General features: G+C 35.4%; 3 protein-coding genes and 1 pseudogene across 5 annotated transcripts in view; 3 read left to right on the top strand and 1 right to left on the bottom strand.

Moving 5' to 3' along the window:
- The window catches only part of LOC306853157 (pro-neuregulin-2, membrane-bound isoform-like), a 79140-nt gene extending 70168 nt beyond the window's left edge, over positions 1-8972 (top strand). Inside the window, exons 7-11 of the mRNA XM_079390359.1 lie at positions 1019-1121; positions 2209-2332; positions 2750-2883; positions 4993-5217; positions 6424-8972. Of these exons, the coding sequence (XP_079246485.1) occupies positions 1019-1121; positions 2209-2332; positions 2750-2883; positions 4993-5217; positions 6424-7069 (1232 nt within the window). The 3' untranslated portion in view covers positions 7070-8972. The remainder of the gene's footprint in view (positions 1-1018; positions 1122-2208; positions 2333-2749; positions 2884-4992; positions 5218-6423) is intronic.
- A 1974-nt stretch (positions 8973-10946) lies between these two features.
- Positions 10947-13709, top strand: LOC306852992 (N-acetyllactosaminide beta-1,3-N-acetylglucosaminyltransferase 2). The gene is made up of 2 exons (XM_079390133.1): positions 10947-11121; positions 11609-13709. The coding sequence occupies exon 2, from the start codon at positions 11612-11614 to the stop codon at positions 12980-12982; it is 1371 nt and encodes a 456-aa protein (XP_079246259.1). The 5' UTR covers positions 10947-11121; positions 11609-11611; the 3' UTR covers positions 12983-13709.
- Positions 13556-15604, bottom strand: LOC306852993 (putative RNA-binding protein EIF1AD). Of its 2 annotated transcripts, none has more exons than XM_079390135.1 (5): positions 15477-15604; positions 15079-15196; positions 14889-14997; positions 14699-14807; positions 13556-14314 (listed from the first exon to the last, which is right to left on the bottom strand). In XM_079390135.1, the coding sequence occupies exons 2-5, from the start codon at positions 15163-15165 to the stop codon at positions 14068-14070; spliced, it is 552 nt and encodes a 183-aa protein (XP_079246261.1). In that variant the 5' UTR covers positions 15166-15196; positions 15477-15604; the 3' UTR covers positions 13556-14067. The 2 variants fall into 2 exon arrangements, with proteins under 2 accessions (XP_079246261.1, XP_079246260.1); XM_079390134.1 differs by having other exon boundaries at positions 13801-14314; positions 15473-15580.
- Positions 15605-15780: 176 nt separating this feature from the next.
- LOC306853315 (transmembrane and coiled-coil domain-containing protein 6-like) lies at positions 15781-21456 on the top strand (annotated as a pseudogene). The gene is made up of 13 exons: positions 15781-15981; positions 16083-16210; positions 16354-16463; positions 17189-17372; positions 17460-17564; positions 18339-18430; positions 18599-18715; positions 18892-19006; positions 19545-19713; positions 19865-19959; positions 20756-20923; positions 21218-21342; positions 21436-21456. The product of its transcript is annotated as a transmembrane and coiled-coil domain-containing protein 6-like (transcript).
- The last annotated feature ends 574 nt before the right edge of the window (positions 21457-22030 follow it).

Below are 22030 nucleotides of genomic sequence, written 5' to 3'. Positions count from 1 at the left end.
TTTTTTTTTTTCCGTGAAACACAAAACGAGATGTTTAGCAGAATGTCTGGAAATGTATCAAGATTTATGATATTATGATATTGCTATGTTACCTATAAGGTGATATATAATTTTCACAAACGTAATGTAAAATTATAACATATATAAAATCCCCATAGTGAAATTTGTATATGTTCATATGTACATAATACTATATGATGATGTGGCAACCATATATGTCAACAGTAGATTTTATTTATGTATGCATATACATCATATATGTAAAAAAAAACAATTTGTTTATTTTTTTTTAAAATACATGTCTATCTTTTATATTTGCTTGCATTTACATGCATTGATGGGTTTTAAGATGAATATACATGTACATGACATATATAGGCCTATTACATTTGTATATTGGGGTCCAAGCAGCTTTCTTTCACACAGTGGAAGTGAATGGGGACTGGGGCTGTCAAGCTCTAAAAAGGACAAAAAAGCACCATGAAAGCATCATAAAAGTCATTCATATGTCTTGTGCAATATTTTGCAAGTTGCCTGATAGCTTCAGATGTTATTCACTGAAAATCTTGCTTGACAGTCCCAGTCCCCATTCATTTTCATTATTTGGAACTTGTAGCTTGGACCTAAAAACTTAGCTTGGACTTAGAGCTTTAAACATCTCCTTTTTGGTTCCACAGGAGAAATAAAATCATTCAGGTTTGCAGCAACATGAGGGTTAGTGAAAAAAATGATAGAATATAAATTTTTAGGTGTACTGTCCCTTTAACTAAATAAATCTGTTTAGAAGTGACAAATATGGTTGCTTTCAACTATAACATGAAATGTAGACTGAAGTTAGAAAATGTTTTAGGCTGAATGAGTTAGTTTTGACATGGTTTAAAGGCTGCCACTGATGCAGCGGTTGTGTGTTTTGTATGTATGTGTGTCTTTGTGTTCATGGTCGTCGTGTACATGTGTGTTTGTCTCTGTGTATGTCTGTGCATATGTGTGTGCTTGTCCATGGCTCTCGTTCATTCAGAGGCTGAGGAGCTGTACCAAAAACGTGTGCTGACGATAACAGGCATCTGCGTGGCACTGCTGGTGGTTGGCATCCTGTGTGTGGTGGCATACTGCAAAACCAAGTAAGCCCCGGGAACTCTAGCGATCGCCAGAGCTGTGCACATTCACACATTAAATTAAAAAGCATACCAAAAAAAAAACACTTACACCCTTTGGCTGGTATAAGCAAAATTCGCTTTGTGAGGAAATTTATATCATTATATCTTTTTATAATACTCAGTACAATGTTTTTTTTTGTTTTGTTTTTATTAAATTAATAATTTTAATCAGCAAGGATGCATTACACTGATCAAATGTGACATTAACAACATTTATAATATTAGAAAAGATTTATATTTCAAATAAATGCTGTTCTTTTGAGCTGTTATATTCATCAAAGAATTTTGAAAAAATTAATGTTTCCACAAAAAAAACAATGTTAAGCAGCACAACCTTTTTCACTATTTACAATAAGAAATATTTCTTGAGCAGCAAATTATTTATTTATTTAGAATGATTTCTAAGGGTTCATGTGACACTGAAGATTTGAGAAATGATGCTGAAAATTTAGCTTTGCATCACAGGAATAAATTACATTTTAGAATATATTTAAATAGAAAATCATTATTTCAAATTGCAATAATATTTGACAATATCATTATTTTTACTTTTTTTTTTTTTTTCGATCACATAAATGTAGCCTTGGGGAGCATAAGATACTTCAAACTTTTGGACAGTAGTGTAAATACATTGCTGATATATAAATTATTGTATTTATTTAAAAAATAAGCAATTTAGCTTGAAATTCAACAACAACAATTTCAAATCTAACCAAATAAAATTTTATTATATGACCATGGCGAATGACTATTTTTCAATAATTCAAATAATTAATTATTGTTAAAATTATTATAATGAATTAATTTTATATTTGCTACTGGATACAAACTAAATGATAATATTATTCCTATCATTAAAACGATATATGTATATATGGCAATGCCATTTAGCCCTAATCTATACCAAATCAAAGTAACTTTTGTATGTTTCACTTAAGTGATCAGAAGGTTAGTGCATCTTGTTTGTAGATACTTGGTCATTTCCTGTTTTAAATATTAGAATATTTGCTGTCAAATCACAGATCAGATTTGAGATTGGATCTTTCTTTAGGAAACAAAGAAAGAAGTTGCATAACCACCTGCACCAGAACATGTGTGCAGAGCATCCGAACCGCATGCTGGCCAATGGACCCAACCATCCCGGCCCCGGCCCTGAGGAAATCCCCATGGTGGATGTGAGTTTGCCTGCCTCTCATTTCCTGCTGATATATCTTTTGGATATTCTGAAGATTTAGTCATTGAAGGCATGATAAAGCCTACAAGTTAAATAAGTGTTCACAGGTAGATTGCCTTAGAAAGCATTTGATGTTGCTTTTGGTACTTTAGGTGTAAAACATAGATGTGGGTTTGTTTGTGTGATTAGATTGAAAGTTCTTAAAGTCCAGTATTCCTGAAAAGGGTTCAGATTATGTGAACTGCAGTGTGGTTTCTACTGGATGGTACAGCAATTCAGAAGTAAATCGCAATTGATTACATTATTGTGATAAACTGCTTCTTGTGGTGCTCACATTGATGACTAAGCATTCTTCAAATGTAATTAAATTTAGGTTAGGCCTCAAGTGTTAGGCCTCATTTTACTCTTTATATTGCAGTATATATCTAAGAATGTCCCAGCAACTGAGCGAGTAGTACGACATGGAACAGAGACATCAGGCAATTTCTCGGGCAGCCGAATGTCGTCACGATCCCACCACACCTCCACAGCTTCTCACGCCTCCAGTCACCGGTACTGACTCTTCCCTGACTGATTCATCTGCCAATATATCCATATATAGATCCTCGACTTGATATATCCTCTGTCCATCTGTCAATTTAGCTGTTCATTTACTAACCTAACTAGCCAAAACTATTTACATACATCTATTTGTCCATCTGACCCCAAATATTTTTCAAAATGAAAATGAAAATAGCTCAAGTGGTTCCACTGTATACAACGGGGGATAGACACAACTTCTCAAATTAAAGGCCTGTTTCTTTACTTCAACAATTTTCCAAAATTCTTGAAAAATTATTTAATAATAGATTAGATCTTTTTTTTTTTTTATATGGACATAAATTAATTTCTGACAGTCAATACGGATTCAGACCAAACAGTTCCACATCAATGGCATTAATTGATTTGGTTCAAGAAATTACAAAAGCTAGAGATCATAAGCAGTTTGCAGTTGGAGTTTTCATTGACCTTAAAAAAGCTTTTGACTAATCACGATTGATCATAATTTATTAATTAATAAACTGAAACGGTATGGGATAAGGGGGTAGTATTGGACTGGGTAAAAACTTATTTAAGAGACAGAAAACAGTTTGTGAAGTTGAGGGAATATTCATCTTTGTGCTTGAGCATTGCTTGTGGCATACCCCAGGGGTCAGTACTGGGTCGTAAGTTATTTTTGCTTTATATAAATGATATCTGTAAAGTATCAAAATTAGTAAAGTTAGTTTTGTTCGCAGATGATACAAACATTTTATGTTCTGGGGGGGATTTAAAAGAATTATTAGAGACTATTACTTTAGAAATGAGTAAATTAAAAAGGTGGTTTGATATAAATAAATGATCATTAAATGTTAAAAAAACTAAATGTATGTTATTTGGAAATAGTAAAAAGAGTACATAAGTTCAGATACAGATATATGGTGTGGACATAGAAAGGGTTAATGAAAATAAGTTTCTTAGATGATAAATTAAGTTGGAAATCTCACATAAACCATGTATATAATAAATTGTCTAGAAGTATCTCAGTACTGAATAAGGCAAAGCATGTTCTGGACCACAAATCACTCTACATTTTTTATAGTGCATTAATATTACCATACTTAAATTATTGCTCTGAGGTTTGGGGTAATACATATGAATGCAGATTATTATCATTATCTATGTTGCAAAAAAGAGCTATACGGATAATTCATAAAATTGGTTATAGAGATCATATAAATTCATTATTTTTTAAAATCAAATATATTAAAATTTATTTATTGTTTCATTTTCAAACAGCACAAATAATGTATAAAGCAAAAAATAATTTACTCCATGGCAAAATTCATAAATTGTTCCTTAATGGAGAAGAGAGATATAATCTTAGGAGAGAGTGTCATTTTAAGCATCTTTATGTTCGTACAACATTAAGAAGATTTTGTATTTCTGTATGTGGAGTGAAATTGTGGAACAGACTAAGTCTAGTGCTCAAGCGATGCCCAAGTGTGACCCAGTTTAAAAAGCAGTATAAACGTATGGTTCTCAGAATGTATCTGGAGGAAGAACGGATCTGATTAGGTGTTCATACAGATTAATTAGTCATAGTTTTTATTTAGGTTTTGTTGATACTGTAAATACATGTAGGAAAGTCAAAAGAGTGTATTAAGACAAGGATGAGATGACAGAGTTATGAAGTTAATTTGATGACAATTGTTATTGATTATTGTTACCATGAAGTTGATTTGATGATAATTGTTATTGATTATTATTATCAACATGGAGGGGAGAAGGGGTAGGATTAAATAAGCTTATGCTTCTTCCTACTCCTTTTTGGACATGTATAAATGAAAATTATTTTGTATTGTGTTGTATTCTTTTATTTTGACTATATTTATTTACCTGTTCAAAATAAACGTTTCAATCAAAAAAGAACAATTTTTTTTTCATATACTTTGATCAAAGAGTTCAAAAAGAGAGATATTCTACTTTAATTAAAATGTCTTTATTGACAATTTTAACCAATTTATTACATCCTGAATAAAGGTATAAATCTCTTTAAAATAAAAATTCTATGAAATAAATAATGAAAATTATTTTTCTCACATATTGTCTATTTCCCTTTGTGTTGTTCCTGCCTGTCAGGCATGAGGAGCGCACATGGAGTATGGAGCGGACGGACAGCATGCATTCTGACTGCCAGTCGGGGGCCCTGTCTTCCTCTGTTGGCACCAGTAAATGCAGCAGCCCGGCGTGTATGGAGGCTCGTGCCCGCCGAGCAGCATACTGTGGGTATCCTGACGCTACACGGTGCCCCCTACAGTACGGAGACTCTTACGACTCCCTGCGGGACTCACCTCACAGTGACAGGTGAGTGAAATAGGAAACAATAGCAGCAGATAAGAAGTGTTCACCTTACCAGATAAAAGACACCGAGTATATTCATGGTCAAATGAAAGCATGCTGATTGTCCTGTTGGTTAAATAAGTTTGTAAGCTTTATGTGATCAGGAATTTGATATGTGGTGTTGAAGCATAGCACAGTATAAGCAGATCTCAGATATGTTCAGTAGCGTTGACAGTAGCTTAACTTACCTTGTCATGTTCTTCCTTTGTTGCTTTGGATAAAAGCATCTGCTAAATGATTAAATGTACCTCCTTTCAAAACATTTTTCCTATTTTTTCCCAACAGTAACAAAACACTACTGCTCTGCTTTTTCTACACCTACTTTTCTCTCTAAAGTAGAAGTCAGATTCATGAGCTGTTTTGGTTGAATGGTTGATGTAAACAGGCTGATTCAGTAAATCAAATTTCATTTTTGTGGGAAAATTTTTAGTTAAATGCTTTTGCGATATAAAATAATGCATTATTGTTTTGTAGGATTCTTTTGTATTTAGTGTAGTTTAGATATAATGCCATTATAACTGGTTGATTCATCATACATCATTGATTCAAAAACTATTTTTGTTCCCTATAAATATTGATCTGAATGTGCTAATATTCATATAAATTAGAACATGCAGGACATACACTACCATTCAAATGTTTGAGGTGAGATAAAAAATAATTTTTTTAAAGAAATTAATACTTTTTTATTATTAGGATTTCTATTTCAAATACATGCTGTTCTTTTGAACATTATATTCATCAAAGAATCCTGAAAAGAAATGTATCGCCGTTTCTAAAAAATACCAAGCAGCACAGCTTTTTTCAACACTGATAATAATAAGAAATACAAAAGATTTCTATAATTTTTTTTTACTTTTTAGTTATCAAAGTAAAATCATGTTTTTCACATATTTCTATTTAAAATTTTGTAACTTTTATTCATCAACATATAAAAAAAATCATGTTTATCACATATTAAGCAACACAGTTGTTTTCAACACAACATAGTAAACTGTTATTTTAAACTGTAAAAATATTTCATTTTCACTGGAATCATTTTGATTAGATAAATGCAGCTTTGCTGAGCATAAGAGTCTTCTCACTGACCCTGAATTTATTAAAGGTAGTGTGTATTTAAAAGATTTTTCCATCCCGTCTCTCACCCCATGTTTTTATGCATCTTCGCAGGTACGTGTCTGCTCTGACCACGCCGGCGCGTCTATCTCCGGTGGACTTTCACTCCTCACTGCCCCCGCAGGTGCCTACCTTTCAGATCACCACGCCCAACGCGGGCCACGCCCTCTCCCTGCCGCCCGCCGCCTTGGCCATTGCCATGGCAGCCTACACGCCCGACGACGACCAGCCCCTCCTGCACCGCTACCGGCGATCCCGATGCCCGTATTACGCGGCGGAGAGCACGGGCTCCCTTCCGTCCAGCCCGTACCGCTTCGTGGACGATGAGGATTATGAGACCACGCAGGAGTACATGTCCTCCCGAGAGCAGCCGAAGAAGAGCAGCAATGGCCACCGTTGGCGCAGGAGGTCGCGGCACAACGGCCACGTATCGCAGCGCACGCCGGGCCCCAGGAACTACAGCTCTCAAAGCTGCCTGTCGGACAGCGAGTGGGAGGACGATGAGGTCGGCGACCTCGGCCACGGCGAGAGCACGCCGTTTCTCAGTATGCAGAACATGAACGCCACCGAACCGGCCACCATCTACCGACCCAACGACACACGGACTTTCACCAACACGGGACGCTCGGGCTCCCGGGGAAACGTGCAGGCCAACAAACTGTCGCAGTCACAGTCCAGACCGGACAATGCACCCCTTTAAAAAAGAACGACGAGAGCAAGGACAAACGAACTTGCGTAGGCGTGAAAAACAAATGATATGCTATAGACCTGCACCTATGAGAAATATTTTTTATTTTATATAACAGACAGATATTCTAAACAAATGAAATATTTATTTTCATTTCAGCAAAAATTGTCTACTAGCTAGCAGCAAAGACTTTTTTTATAGGGGAAAACTATTTATATGTAATTCCTTTTTTTGATTTACAGCATTACGAAGAAGAATTACGTGCCAATTTTTTCACGAGTTAGAAATAGAATAATATTGTGGTGCCTTTTGCTGTTTGCCGACGAGGGAGGTTCAGTTGAATTTTTGTAGCCTTTCTTAAAAACAGACTCTTGGGTTTTATAGACATGTTTTTCTGTTTTTTCTTCGTTCGTTTGTTTCGTTTGTTCAGGATCTCCCCATTTGAACTGTGATATTATTCAGACACCATGCAATATTGAATCACTTCTGTGTAAGGTATTTGTTTACATGACTAGGATTCACACGCACACATAACCGACGTTAAATTGCATCGGATGCCGAATCGTTTGCGCCGTTTGCGTTCGTCTTTGGTTTCTACGTCCAACGTTTTCCTTTCTCTCAACTGGTTGTCGCATATTGTTTCCATTGAAACAGATGTACGCAGGAGTTCACAGGGCATGACGCTGGGTCGCAGTATCGGCCCTGGTGTTCAGGGTTTTCAAAACGGTGGTCTGTGCGTCCAATGAATGTGTTTACACTTCTGTCCGTGTGCGTGAGAGTATAGTTGAACCTCAGTGTATATGTACGTGTCTTTGTGTATGCAGTTTCGTGCGAGAACGCGTTTCGTTCGTGCGTTCGCGTTGTGTTCGTCTTCAGGTTAGCGTTTCGATCGCGTGTGCGTGTTGTGAGTTTCGACGTGCGCCTGTGTGTGTATACGTATGCTTGTACTCTTTTTAGGATGTTGGCTTTGTCGAAAGGGAGCTCTGGGTTAACACTAATGGGTTAAACCGGACCCCCTAGTGGTGACACGAGCTCATTGCACTGTAACCTTCCTTCCTTGTGTAGACATTGGCCTGCGGAGGAACCAATCCAGCCTGATTCTAGCCTACACAGACATACATCTCTCTCCCACACGTTCCCATTCCTATGCCAGCAGCTTTAAGCCGCACTGTGTCTCAGGACTTTTCATCGAAAACTGCATTGCCCATAAAACAGATCCATTACTGCCCGTCGTGTCTGCGTCATGCTGGGAAGACGATGAAGAACGATACGACCAGATGTGTTTATCTGCGAATGCTCCATGTTTTGTTGGCTTTCCTTCGTTTTGTTTCAGTGGGGCCGTTCCTAGTCCTCTTTTTTGACACATCTGTATGCAAGTTGGAGACTTGCTCGAAGCAATGCGTGTTCGGCTACTAAACTTGCTACTTTAGGTGTATTCTAAAGTGTAAAACCCTACTTCCAGAGCCCAGCAACCTACAACTACATTTGAAAAGACAAACCCGCCACCTGCACACTTACACTTAGACACACATGCAGATGCACACACTTACACACACACACACACAGACACACATGCTCAAGATTCATTCTGTGTGCACACAGTCGTTTAAAGCACCGCTCGTCTCACCGATTGATTTTCTTCCTGTCTTTCTCTCTCTGTTTCTTCTGTTCTTCCTCTCTGCCTGTGAAGGCGTCCCTCCCTCTGCATGTTCTAGTGGTTCAGATAGATGGGTGCATGGTAACCGCAGCAACTGAGTCGTATTCACACGGTAAAAGTGTAGTTTTCATTTGACATTCAGCAATAAATCCCCTTTTTTCATGTTCATTCTTGACTTGGAATATGCTAGAAATTTTTGCAAGTTTTCTCAAAAAATAGTACTTGTAAAAAAATTAAATAAAATCAAACCACTTGTTCATATGGAAAAAAAAATAAATCTTAATTCCTACCATTTTAAAAAATGAATTCATCAGGATGTATGTCTGTTTCTTGGAGTGATATATATGTCAACAGTTTATTCATTCTTTGACAGAACATTGACTGAATTGTATCAAGGATGCAACCAAATGTTCAGTTTTAATGGGGACTGGAGGTAAAAACTTGACAACTGGCCTTTGAAAATCTTATATTGATCAACAACTCATTTTAATATTAGACGATATATGTCCTCCTCTGTCTCTATGGTGTGTACAGGTCTGGATAATATTTTGAGGAATCAACTTTTCCTTAAATTTTAGAGATAAAAGTGCTTGAAAAGTACTGTGAAGTCCTCAGTCCAAAAAGAGCATTTATTGAAAATAATTTGCAAAAACTTTAGATGATGAATGCATTGAACACATGCAAAGAATAAACTTACATGAAGTTATTGATGACAATTGAGACATTTTAGAAGAGATTAAGGCCACATTAAGTAACACGGTTCCAAAAACTTTTTTTTTTACTTACTTTTTTAAGTAAATCTTTTCTTTAATACACTTTTTTAAAGACTGAATCTAATACATTTAACTATTCATCTGTATTGATCCATCTCAAGTTAAGGCCTAACAGGATTGTGTGAAAACATTTCAGTGTTTTAATTTTTTTTTAAATTATATATTTTAAATTGGTTAGATTAATAATTAATGTTAGATTAATGTGCAGGACACTTTGCTTAATAATAAAATGTATTTTATAGTTCATTTTATAGTTTATTTATATGCATGTTGTACCTATAATGTCCTGGGGACACAAATGGCACCCATTCAGTGGAATGACCCTGAAATTAATATTAAGTAAGGTTAATAAACACTTTAGAAGTAATTTTCATTGTTAGTTCATGTTAACTATAATACAGTTAAATAATGGCAGTTAATGTGAACTTATTACCGAAGTAAAGTGTTACCAGAATATTTAAAAATAAGTAAATAAAATTGTTTTCCAACATATAAAGCATGAAATATTCATCTTTGATTTTTTTAAATTATTAAATAAAACAAAGATTATTGAAGTACATTTTTACAAGAAAACACGTTTTCTACATGTTTTTCTACTTCCAAATGTAACTTTATTTCAGTGTTACTTACTGTTTCTTTGTAACTGATTTTGAAATTTTCTAGCAATTTCCGAATGTAAATTGTTGTAGTTTTTTTTTTCAGTGTACTTTCAGTGCAACTTCCAATAGTAATATTACTGCTTAGATGTTAAAAAACATATATATAAAATGAAGTAAGAGAGGGACTCAAAATTCTGAAACCCCCACTTAACTAGCTGGACCTGTCTCACCAAGATTCTGTCAAGGATTAGTTCTTCTAGTGGTGACAGAATTTTCAAAAATGCTTGGTATGGAACACATTTATCAACAAGCAGCCTGAAGAGTTTGTGGGCGAGCTGCCTGGGGAGAAGATGAGAGTGCTTTACCCATGATTGATTCCATACAAAAGGTCTGGTGAGCTCATACCAATATCATCATCAGCCTGATGAAAATATTTGATTTTAAAATCCAGATTCTCATCAGCATCAATATCAACAGTGATACTGGTATTGTTTTGTAATGCAGATCATCTGATCTTACTCCCTGAGGGGAGTGACTCTTATCTGTGGGGCTTTCATATGGCAACTCACCATACTTGTCAAACAAGAAGTCTGAGTGAATGAAACCACGATTTACAAAAACAGATGTGTGTATATTGTTAAAGTAAATAGGGTACAACAGAGCTTGGTATTGCATGTGGAGGTTGTTCTCAAGGTTCTTAGGTTAAAAGATAGACATTTATTTTATTATTTATTTATTTTATTTTTTAAATATTTTTTGTTTCCATCTGTTCGACAGATTTTCTTCTCTCTATTACGTCTTTCGTCACACGTGAGTATCTTGGGCGAGGCCTCGCGCACCCACACCTGTTAGCCTACTTCACACCTGAGGTCACTTCTCTCGCTCCACGGTTCACGAGCAACAAGGGAATACTTTTAAAATCATATTTGTTTTGTAGTAAGATGTTTCCACATATCTTTGTATTTTAGCTTCCGCGAACATTATGGGAATTACGCGAAATTCATCATAAAATAGCTACATCACCAGGAAAACACGGTAAGTTTAAAGCGATTCGGTAGTTTAGTAATAGCAGTTTTCTTTTCATTTCGTTTTTGAAACAATAAAATAATCACAAAGAGAGAAAACGATATCTGCGGTGCTTCGCTTTTTAGAGTAGATAGTCTCACCTTGTGAGTTGTTTCGTTAGTATAGTTTTAAATTAAAGTGTTTTTTTATTTAAATAATTTTAGAACAAACACTTTTATAATAAACTTTAATATTATTATTAATATTATTACTACTACTGTTTAAGTAGTAGACTATATATACGTTAGGCCTACTTCATTTTATGATAAATAATTTAATGTAAATGCATGAATTTATGTAAATAATATAATATGCTCTTTAATATGATTTTTGTCTTTGTCTAAATAATCTGTAATTACACCCAATGACGCCTGTGAACTAGTCTAAGTGGTTGAGGGGAAAAACAAACCATCACATTTGATGATCTATTAAACCTTCTTAATCTTTCTTTCCTCAGTTTATGGCTTCATATCTGCGTCGATACCGCCGGCAGATCGCCTTCATTTGTTTGCCGTGCATATTGCTGCTCCCAGTCTACATCTATGTCTCACTAACTTTGTGCTATATCATGAAACATGGGGCACCCCATGATGCACATGTTGTTCATTCTGTGCTGCCGAAACACTTTATCGCCAGCGGTCTCAATCACTCCAGAGATATGGCTCCTCATCCTGCGAAATCCTTCTGGAGAAGCGAGTTAGACAGTGGCGCTCTGTGGAACACCCTCCAGTACATGACGGACCGCCAGTATAACCCCATCCTAAGGCCTCATCTGGCTGAAAACCCATCCAGTGTTTCTTACAAAACAGAAATGTCCGGAAGGACTGAAGATAGATGTTCTCCAAATTATGAGATTAACAATATAATGTCAGATTACACCAAACTACCAGTCCAGATGAAGAATTTTGTAACCACCATGCACTGTCGAGACTATCCACTGGTCATAGATCCTTCAGATGTTTGTGATGCTCAAGCAAAGAAAGGGGCACCAACATTGCTCATGGCCATCAAAACTCAGTCTGCAAACTTTGAGAACAGGGAAGCCATAAGAGCAACATGGGGGCGTTCGGGAAAAATAAAAACACTAGGTGGAAGGAAAAGGATCATCCGCAGGGTCTTCCTTCTGGGGAAGTCCAAAGACTTGCATATTGAAGAGAGATTGCACTTAGAGAGTGAAAAATATGGTGATATCATCCAGTGGGACTTCATGGACACCTTCTTCAACCTCACCTTGAAGGACGTGCTGTTCTGGAACTGGTTTTCAAGGCGATGCCCGCATGCCCGTTTCATTTTTAAGGGCGACGATGATATATTTGTGAGGACTCCTGCTGTCCTAGACTATTTGCTGGCAGAGGAGGCAGACGGAGGCTCCTCAAATCGATCCAGGCAGGCAAATAAGATAGAGACGTTTGTTGTGGGGGACGTGATAAGCAATGCAGCACCTATACGCTCTAATAGTACTAAGTACTACATACCGAAGAGTTTCTATACAGGGCTGTACCCATCATACCCTGGTGGAGGAGGGGTGCTTTACTCTGGTTCTCTGGCACATAGGCTTTTGGAGGTGTCGCAAAGGGTTCATCTGTTCCCCATTGACGATGTCTACCTGGGTATGTGTCTTCTGAGACTTGGAGTTTACCCCATCAACCACCCTGCCTTCCTCACCTTTGACTTCCCCAAAGATGAGCCCAAGGAACCCTGTGTGAATCACACCATCCTCCTGGTGCACAAGCGAAGCCCAGTTGAGATGTTCCGACTTTGGAACGAAACGTCAGCACCCAGCCCTGAATGCAGAAATGCAAAGCTGAGAGTCAAACTTAGACCTGATTGAGTTCAGACTGAACTTTTTTTTTAGTTAACGCAAGTACTCATTCTTAAGGAACATGTTATGCATTGCAAAGTATTTTGTATAAATTTGTTTTGAATATTCTTGACTTTCACATTTTGCTGCAATAACTGCCTAAAGGTTTTATAAACAGGGTTTCTGCAGGTTCTGTGATGGTAAACGCAAGACTTTTTAAAGACCAAGTAAAGAAAATTTAAGGAATAAATTGAAGGGAACACTGTAACAATATGGAGCACACAATGGGTTGTATATGAAACACTTGAACATTTAAAATACAACTGATCTACAACTTCTGCTGCTCCCAATAACTAGAGTATTTAAATAGTCATAACTTTTATTGTACCTGCAAAAAAGTGATGTTCTTGCTCCGTTTTTGTCTTGTTTTCAAGTACAAATGTCTAAAAATGTAAATCTACATCTTGTCTAAAATCTTGTTTTAAGCATATTCACACTTAATTTGGTTAGATTTGTCAGAAAACAAAATTGTGTATCTTAATTTTGCACCTCAAGTAGAATAATCATACTCAAGTGGTGTAAAAAATAAAACACTGAGAAAGATTTTTTATTTTTTTTGCAGTGCATGCTACATTTAATGCCTTAACTTCATGCTTTTAAGAATTTGTTTCAATTGATGACCCTTTTGGGGCCTTGATTTGTGGAATTGTTCTGTGGTACTTTTTAATACCCATAGAAACCCTGAGAAAGACAAATTAAAAATGAAAATAAGAAATTCATTTCATGCTGACTTTGTCTTAGTTATGATTTTAAATCTGACTTCAGTGAGTAGAAACCAGCTAAAACGACAAGTGTACAAAAAGTTTATTACAACACTGTATTTACAAGAATTATAATATACAATGTTTCTTTTAATGAAACAACATGTGTTTGAGATTTGAAACAAATTAAACTAAAGCAGAAACTTCTGAAAGCCATCAGAGAGAAATCATTCAATGCAAAATTAGCTCAGTCTCAGGCATCACTGTAGTTTTTCCCAGGTTTTTAAGCCCAATTAAGATTCATATAAAACTGTTTTTGGTCATGCTGTGGTGGGAGCACATTCATTTGCAGTATTATGCTCTTCCTTCATCTTCTCCCTCCTCTTCATTATTGTCACTTTCATCATCCTCATCTTCATCAGTCTCGTCCTCACTCTCACTGTAGAGAACAGTGGCACGATTGGTGTTTACAAAAAGATCGCTGTCGTCATCCTCAGACTTGCTGTCACCCTCCTCCTCATCTGTTTTTCTTTCACTTCTTTCTTTCGGTGTTCCCTCGTTCCTCTCACTGGATGTGCGATCCTCCTGGAATACTTCTGGCCTGTGTGAAGAGTGAAAATGCTGTTTACTAAACATTTCAATTTTGTTTTCTTGAGACACAATCAAATTATTTTTAATTCAAACTGAACTTTAATAAAAATATATATATATCAGGTTTAAAGGGATAGTTTACACAAAAATGTTAACATTTACTCATCCTCAACCTGTCTCTTTCTTCTGTGGAGCATAAAAATATATTTTATAGAATGCTGGTAACCAAAATGTTTCTGACTGGTCCCCATGGACTTCTTCCACTTTTTTTTTTTTTCCATTCTTAAAAATATCTTCTTTTGTGTTCAAAAGAAGAAAGAAACTCATACAGGTTTTGAACAACTTGTGGGTGTCAAATATTCAATTCAAATATTAAAAAAAGACATTGCCTTACCAGACCCCAAGTTTTCTCAGGTACTGAATATGGTCCCTGTAAAGTATGAAGCTCATTTCTCCTTTCACCTTCCCTCCTTCTTTAATGGGATCAACAATGACAAAGTCTCCTAACAAACAGAAAGACCATGAAAACATTTTAGTGTCTTTAAGAACAGAATCGTTATATACCCACGAAAGGTAAAACACACCTCGTTTGATCCAGATGTTCTTGCGGACTTTAGTAGGCATACTGACAAGGAAGTGCTCCCCACTGCCAGTCACAGCTTCATGGAGGTTATTGCCATTACTTCCCAAAACCTGTGATGTGAAGATGTAGAATTATTAATATCGTATACTGAGTTCTCAAAGCCTTACAGATCTCAAAAACTGTAACTGTACCCTCATGATATGCTGGTCTTCAGTGGGTGTGACATAGTCCTCCAGAACTTCTTTGACTACATGCTTGCGTTTGGTTGCCTTTGACATGGTGGATATAAACCTCTGGCGATTCTGTCACCTGAATAAAGAAAAATATACATTTGTTTGAGAACTAGAGTTAAGAGGCGAGCATATGTGATAACGCATGACTACAAAGAATAAAGCGGCCAGGCAACACGGTTACGCTTAGAAATACATCAACATGCACACAAACTTGCTAGAACATACATAACTGTTAACAATATTACAGCATGGCATAGAAACATGGCCTTCATGCTGTGTTGGTCTGGACAAATAAAAACCCTGAATGACTAGATTTATTTAAATAGTAAAAGCGGAAATTTGTCATACTCACCTACCTAGAAACCGTGAATGAAACTCTGGATGTACTCTAAGTTTATTTACTAATGGCATCGAAATGAATTGCTAGCGTTTACTCGAGTCTTGTGTGAAGTTGGGATGCAACTAGATTTGAAAATTACAAACTAAAAGCCACACGAACACAGACGAGGGTGAGAGGATTGTTAACAGTAAAATGTCTATACATGAGCTGTTTAAATAATTTAATAATAATAATAGAAATAATAATAACAATAATGATGTCTTTAGCAGGGCCTTGTATTTTGAAATGTCATTTTCACGGGTCACATTTTTAAAACAACCACAGCAAGCCAGGCTAATAAAACACGGTAGAATATGTTATGAGAGAAACAGATAGACATTAAAATAATACGATAATCAGGGCGCACATGCAGTAAACAGTCATCTTAAAGATGTGGAGATGGAAAACCCTCCATCACAAAGCAAGTGGATCTGCCAATAATTTGGAGGAGTTCAAACACAAGAGAAGAGAGTTTGAGAAATGTGTGTTTCATCTCTCAGTCTATTTTGTTGATTTGATATACGTTTGCAATGTATTAATGTAGGCAAAATAATATATTATTTATGTTTTGGTCAACTCATAGCTCTTAGACAGGCACGGAGAGACAGACAGCTCATCAGTAAGAGACTCCTGCAGAATGTGGATGAGGAGGAAGAGGAGCAGGAGGAAGACTCCGTGGAGGCTGGCTCCACCCCTCTGTCACCTGAACAGGTCAGTCTCCAGAGAGAAATGCTTAGGTTTATTTCTGTACTGTGTACTGCATATATTGGGAAAGGAAGGGATCCCATTCTTAGCAAACTACAAATATTGCGTCTATGTCTTATGAAGCATGTGTGCTGTTTGTATAACATCAGGTCAGAAAGATGATTCGTGGAGTCCAGTCTGGGGGTGAGGAGAAAGCAGCTTGTCTTGCATCTCTACGAAAAGCACTAAGAAACCCAGAGAGCCAACTCACTTTCATTAAGTAGGACTTCAGTATCAACACAGAGTTTACTTTATATTATTTGCTGCACTGCATTATCTTGTTTATACGGCTCTTTTCTTCTCGTTTGTCTTAAATTAATACATTTTTTAATCAATTTTTATTTGAATTTTTAGTATTTAATTTTTATTGTTAGTTTTATTTCTTAGTCATCTTTTATGGTTAAAATCATTTTTATGCAAAGCACTTTGATATTACCTTTGGGGATACAATGTGCTGTATAAATAAACTTACCTTGCCTTATTTTAGGAGGTCTAAACTTATAATTTAATGTGTAGTACGAGTAAATTTCACAAAACAAGTCATATTTCAGCCCTAAACTAAACAGGTTGCAAAACTTTACAAGTTGCAAGCTTCTTTTAGGAAAAGCTTATTATTTTTTTTTTTTTTGCCATTGTGTTTGATTCTCATGAAAATAATGTCACATTTGTGCAATTTATTTAGCAATATATTTAATTATAATCCTTATTAATGATATTATATAGTATATAATAAAGCTAATATACTTAAATATAATTTTATATTATTATTTATTCTTATTTAATATTTCTATCATATATTTACTTATTTTAAATTATAATAATATTTTTATGTATTTTAATCAAATGAATGCACTTCTTTCAAAAACATAAAAAAAAAAACATTATTCCAAAGATATATAGATAAGCTAGTGTATTTACTAATGCATTGCCTGTGTTTTTCTTCAGATCAGAGAATAGCATGCACATGTTGATCGGACAGCTCAGTTCCCATAATGCTCAGTGTCAGCTGGAAGCGGCACGCTGTCTGCATGTGCTGTCTCAGTCCACTCACCCCAGTGTAGGTCAGGCCTGTCTGTCTGCTGGCCCCTACCTCCTCACTTACCTTTCCAGTCAGAGCACCAAGCTAACGGTCAGTGGGTTACCACTTTGAAGTCAGTGTCAGAGGCATGTAATCGATCATCCCTCATGAATTTGTCTCTTTTGTCTTTTCCTTTAGGAGCTTTCTTTATACACACTGGGAAATCTGTGTCCTGACAGCGATGTGGTTAGAGAGAAGCTTCTAGCTCAGGGAATAGTTTCTGCACTTGCAAATTGCATTCATGTAAGATCATTTAGGTTACTAATAGTAAACGATTACTTTTGTTAGATCTTATAATTGATTTTAAATCAAATCTTAGCATATATGCTGATAATGTTATTTTGTGTCTCTGAATGCATTCTCATAGGCTGAGTCTCACAAAAAAAAAAATCTGGATTATATTTGATCCTAAATCAAAAGATGCAACAAAAAAATGTAATTTTGCAAAAAGAAAAGCTTTTTGGACAACTGATAATTATGTGCATATTTACTCCAGCTATACTTGTTCTTGTTATTATCAATGGTGATTATTATCAGTGGTGATTCTCAGTACTGTAACATTTTTCTTTTATTTTTTACACAGTAATGGGAATTTGGGGGGGGGGGGGGGGGGTTTAACTGTCATGTAATGCAAAAATAATAATAATAATAATAATATCACAATGCAAAAAAAATTTACTAAACAAAATAAAATAAAATAAAAATCTTTAAGCAAAATCTTATTTATTAAATTTTTCTTTCTTTTTAATTTAAATGCCATACCACATCCAGACATTTAACTTTTGTGGATTTTTTGTTCTTATTATTCTCAGTGGTGATTCTCATTACTGTAAGAGTAATATTTTCCTTTTAATTTTTTATCAAATCTAATAATAATAATAATGTCATAATGCATTTTTTTTTTTTGTTGCAATAATATTAATATTATTAACTTTTCTTTCTTTTTAATTTGGGTTAAAATGTGACTTGGACGTGTTCTTGAGATCATGAAATAGTAAGATTGTTTTTCTGTTCTAGAATCAGAGGTATAATTTGGCCGTTGTGGAGGCGATTGGCTTCACTTTGTCTCAGCTGCTACAGGCAAAAGACGCAACTGAAAAAATCATCCCGTAAGTGACCACAACTTGTTTATTTATGTTCATTTGCAGTATTTGTGACACGTGAACTAAGGTCTTGGCACACTGAAATTGCTATAGTTTACTATAAATACTTAATGCTAAAGAAAATATTAAGATATCACAAATTTTTCTGTCCTTGTTTTATATTTGAAACCCCAGAGCGGTCATGGCTTCAGGAATAGTCCCTCATGTGATCTCAGCGTTGACTCCAGATCCTGAATTTGGTTACGGGCCAGCGATTGAGTGTACGTGGTGTTTGCACTATTTAGTCAGCAGGTGTGGTCTTTTCTCCTTTCATAAAAACTTACTAAACAATGACAGAGTTGTGCTAAAACTTGTTTAGTGCCACTTCCTCCATATAGCATGACTTCTCATTCAATCGCTATCTGGAACAAAAAGAGGCTAGTGAGTAAAACATCAGCTGAATTGTGACATGATGTTGTGGTTTGCAGTAATTTGGAAAACTCGATGCTGATCGCTCAAGGCGCCCTCTCGCAGTGCAGTGCTGTTTTGATAACACTAGGAGGCGCTGTTGCTCAAGGAAACCTGGAGGGTGGAATAGAGTTGGTAAGTCATTACAGCACAACATTTTATACCCACATCACGTACATACTGCACATCTGGGTTAGGGTGTGCGTAATTTTAAATGTTTGTGTTCACTGAATAGAAACACTGCCTATATATAATTCAATTATCAATGCTTTTATAATCAATGCTTACTATTACATTATTTTATGAATTACGAACAAGTCATATTTAATCTTAAAATCAAACACAGAAAAATATAAGAATATATACAGTAATTTTATATATATATATATATATATATATATGTGTGTGTGGGGGGTGCTATTTTATGAATGTCAAAAAATAAGTCATATTTAATATTGAAGTTGAACACAGAAAATGTTGCATAAATATTATTTAAAAAATATATTAAATATTACAGTACTTTGGGGGGAAAACAAATATATATATATATATATATATATATATATATAGTTTATCAGCAAAATGATCATGTGGTTATTATGGCTCTCTCATCCTCTAAGAACTACTTTTACCTGCTTTCCTCTGGACTGTGACTTTTGTTTTTGCATTGCAGCTCATTTGGCCTCTTCTGCGTTGCCTTGGTAACCTGCTGGTCAGTGGAGGTGATGTAATGCCAGAGGAAACTCGGCTCCTCGCCGCGCTCTGTGTCTTTAGTCAGGCTTACCTTCACCCTCATCCTGCTCTGTCCAGAGAGAGCCTGTGAGCGCTCAACAACCTCACCAGTGAGCAAAACATTAGCATGCATGTGCTTAAATTGATTAACACCCCAATTATTCATCCCAGTTAAAGCTCAAACTCAAATTAACTTGTGTTTATTGGAGAGAACACCATTCTCACAATTATAACTGTGATGCGCTGTCTTATGTTTTTCAGCTGGCTCCAGTGGGTTCTGCTCTGGCCTGCTGCTTCTTAATATGGTTCCCATATTAATCCAGTTTCTGTCTTTCTCTAGAGGAATTAACTCAATGGTGAGGAACCAGCATTCAACATATAATACATCAATCTAACATATCTACATTTTTGGGCTGCAACCCACTATGTACTATGAGGTGTATGATCTTACACTGGCCCATATTAAAGTATTGAAAAAAAAACATAAGTGAAAGATATTTGAGAATAATTTATTTGAGTTTTATGATTTTTGTAAAACAAAAGAATATTTTAAATCGATTACAAGTGACGGTGAAGACATTTATAATGGTCTAAAAGCTTTTAAACTTATTCATCAAAGTATCCTGAAAAAATGTATCACGCTTTCCACATAAATATTAAGCAGAACAAATGTTTTCAATATTGATAATAAGAATAATAAGTTCCTTGAACAACAAATCAGAATATTAGAATGATTTCTTAAGGATCATGTGACACTGAAGACTTTCTTGCATCACAGGAATAATTTTAAAATATAATCAATGCAAAGCATTTAATTAAATTGTCCTTTTATTTATAAATTGTAATTACACACACACACACACACACACACACACACACATATATATATATATATATATGATTCATATTGTTTTCATTAGTGGAAATATTTCTTCCTTTTGTATACTTGTTTGACTGTATTCACTGTTTCTGTCATAGTAAGTCACTGCTGATAGATTACTTGAATTTACTGTATTGTTTTTAAAAAGTTTTATATTCCTTCGGCAGTAATTCTACTATACTTGTATTCACTCACATCATCTCAACATGTACATTTTGATAACATGCACAGATAAATTTGAGTTCTCACACAATTATTGTTGTTTGGACAAGGCACTGAGAGTTCTGGGTAATATCGCCCATCATGGCACAGAATACTGTGTTGGTTTGACAGAAGCGGGGCTGCTGACTGCCCTGTGTGCCACACTCAAGATGGCCGAGCCAGAGGTGGTCACCCTGAGCCTGGAAGTGCTGTACATGCTGCTATCCAGCAGCCCACAGGTGAATGAGATCATTTAAGAATCCATTCTCGCTTCAATTAGTATTGCGATACTATAATAGTTTTTATTAATAATTTTAATAAGTTTTCATTTTAAATATTTTACAATTTCATTTTAATTTGAAACTTAGTAATTTTTAAGTTTTAAGTTTTACTTAAAAACAAAAAAATTAGTTAACGATAATAACCCTGCACTTCAAATCATTTTATATTGATATTTTTAAGAAACTTAATGATAGGCTTACTTAGAATGACTCAACAAGCAAATTTAATGTAAGTCCTCCTGCTTGTAACAGGTGGTGGAGGAGTTTACCAGGTTAAATGGTGTTCCTCTGCTGGAAGCCATTCAGTATAACAGTGAAGGAGAGCAACTGTCAGAGCCGCCTACATTCTCGATCATCACTTCCTTTCTTTCTCTGAGGTCAATATTGCATTTGCCTGCTATTTATGGACATATTAGATGTGAGGAATCACCATGACCAATATTAACTTTTTTTTTTCTTTTTGTATAAAGGTGGAGAGCCTTCCATCATAGCACGTCCAATGACAGGATTGCAAAGATTTTCTGTTTTCTTCAAAGCAAACAGAATGGACCTTTTAGCACTTAGTTATTCTTTCATTCTTGTTTTCTGCATTGGACAGAAAATAAATGCCTTTTTTACTGCACAAATGAAGCATGTTCATGTGTTTTTGCTGCTGATCCCACTAACCAGTGCATGCACAGAACAGCATTTTAATGCTTTTATAAGTATAGTGAATATATCTGTATGTTGCCATTTCTTCAAAAAAAATCACTACAGGGGTTACACAATCCTTAAGTATCAACAACACAAAACATAAAAACATGCATATGTGTGCAATTAAAACAGTGAATTTTTATCGAAGATGCTATTTATTCTGAAGTTACGCTTATTTCTCTTAAATACATAACGGTCCAAAAATAGTCCTTGTTTTATTTTAAGTTCAACTGTAATCTATGACCAATAAATAAGCGAATTCTCACTTATTATTATGAAGAAAGGCAACCAATAAATAAGTGAATTCTATTGTGAATTCTCATATTAAATAATAATTCATATGAATATTAATGCATATCAAGTTCTCTCTAA

This window comes from Barbus barbus (genome assembly GCF_936440315.1).
Source record: "Barbus barbus genome assembly, chromosome: 33".
NCBI classification, from domain to species: Eukaryota; Metazoa; Chordata; class Actinopteri; order Cypriniformes; family Cyprinidae; genus Barbus; species Barbus barbus.
This window is presented reverse-complemented; position numbering and strand designations above follow the sequence as displayed.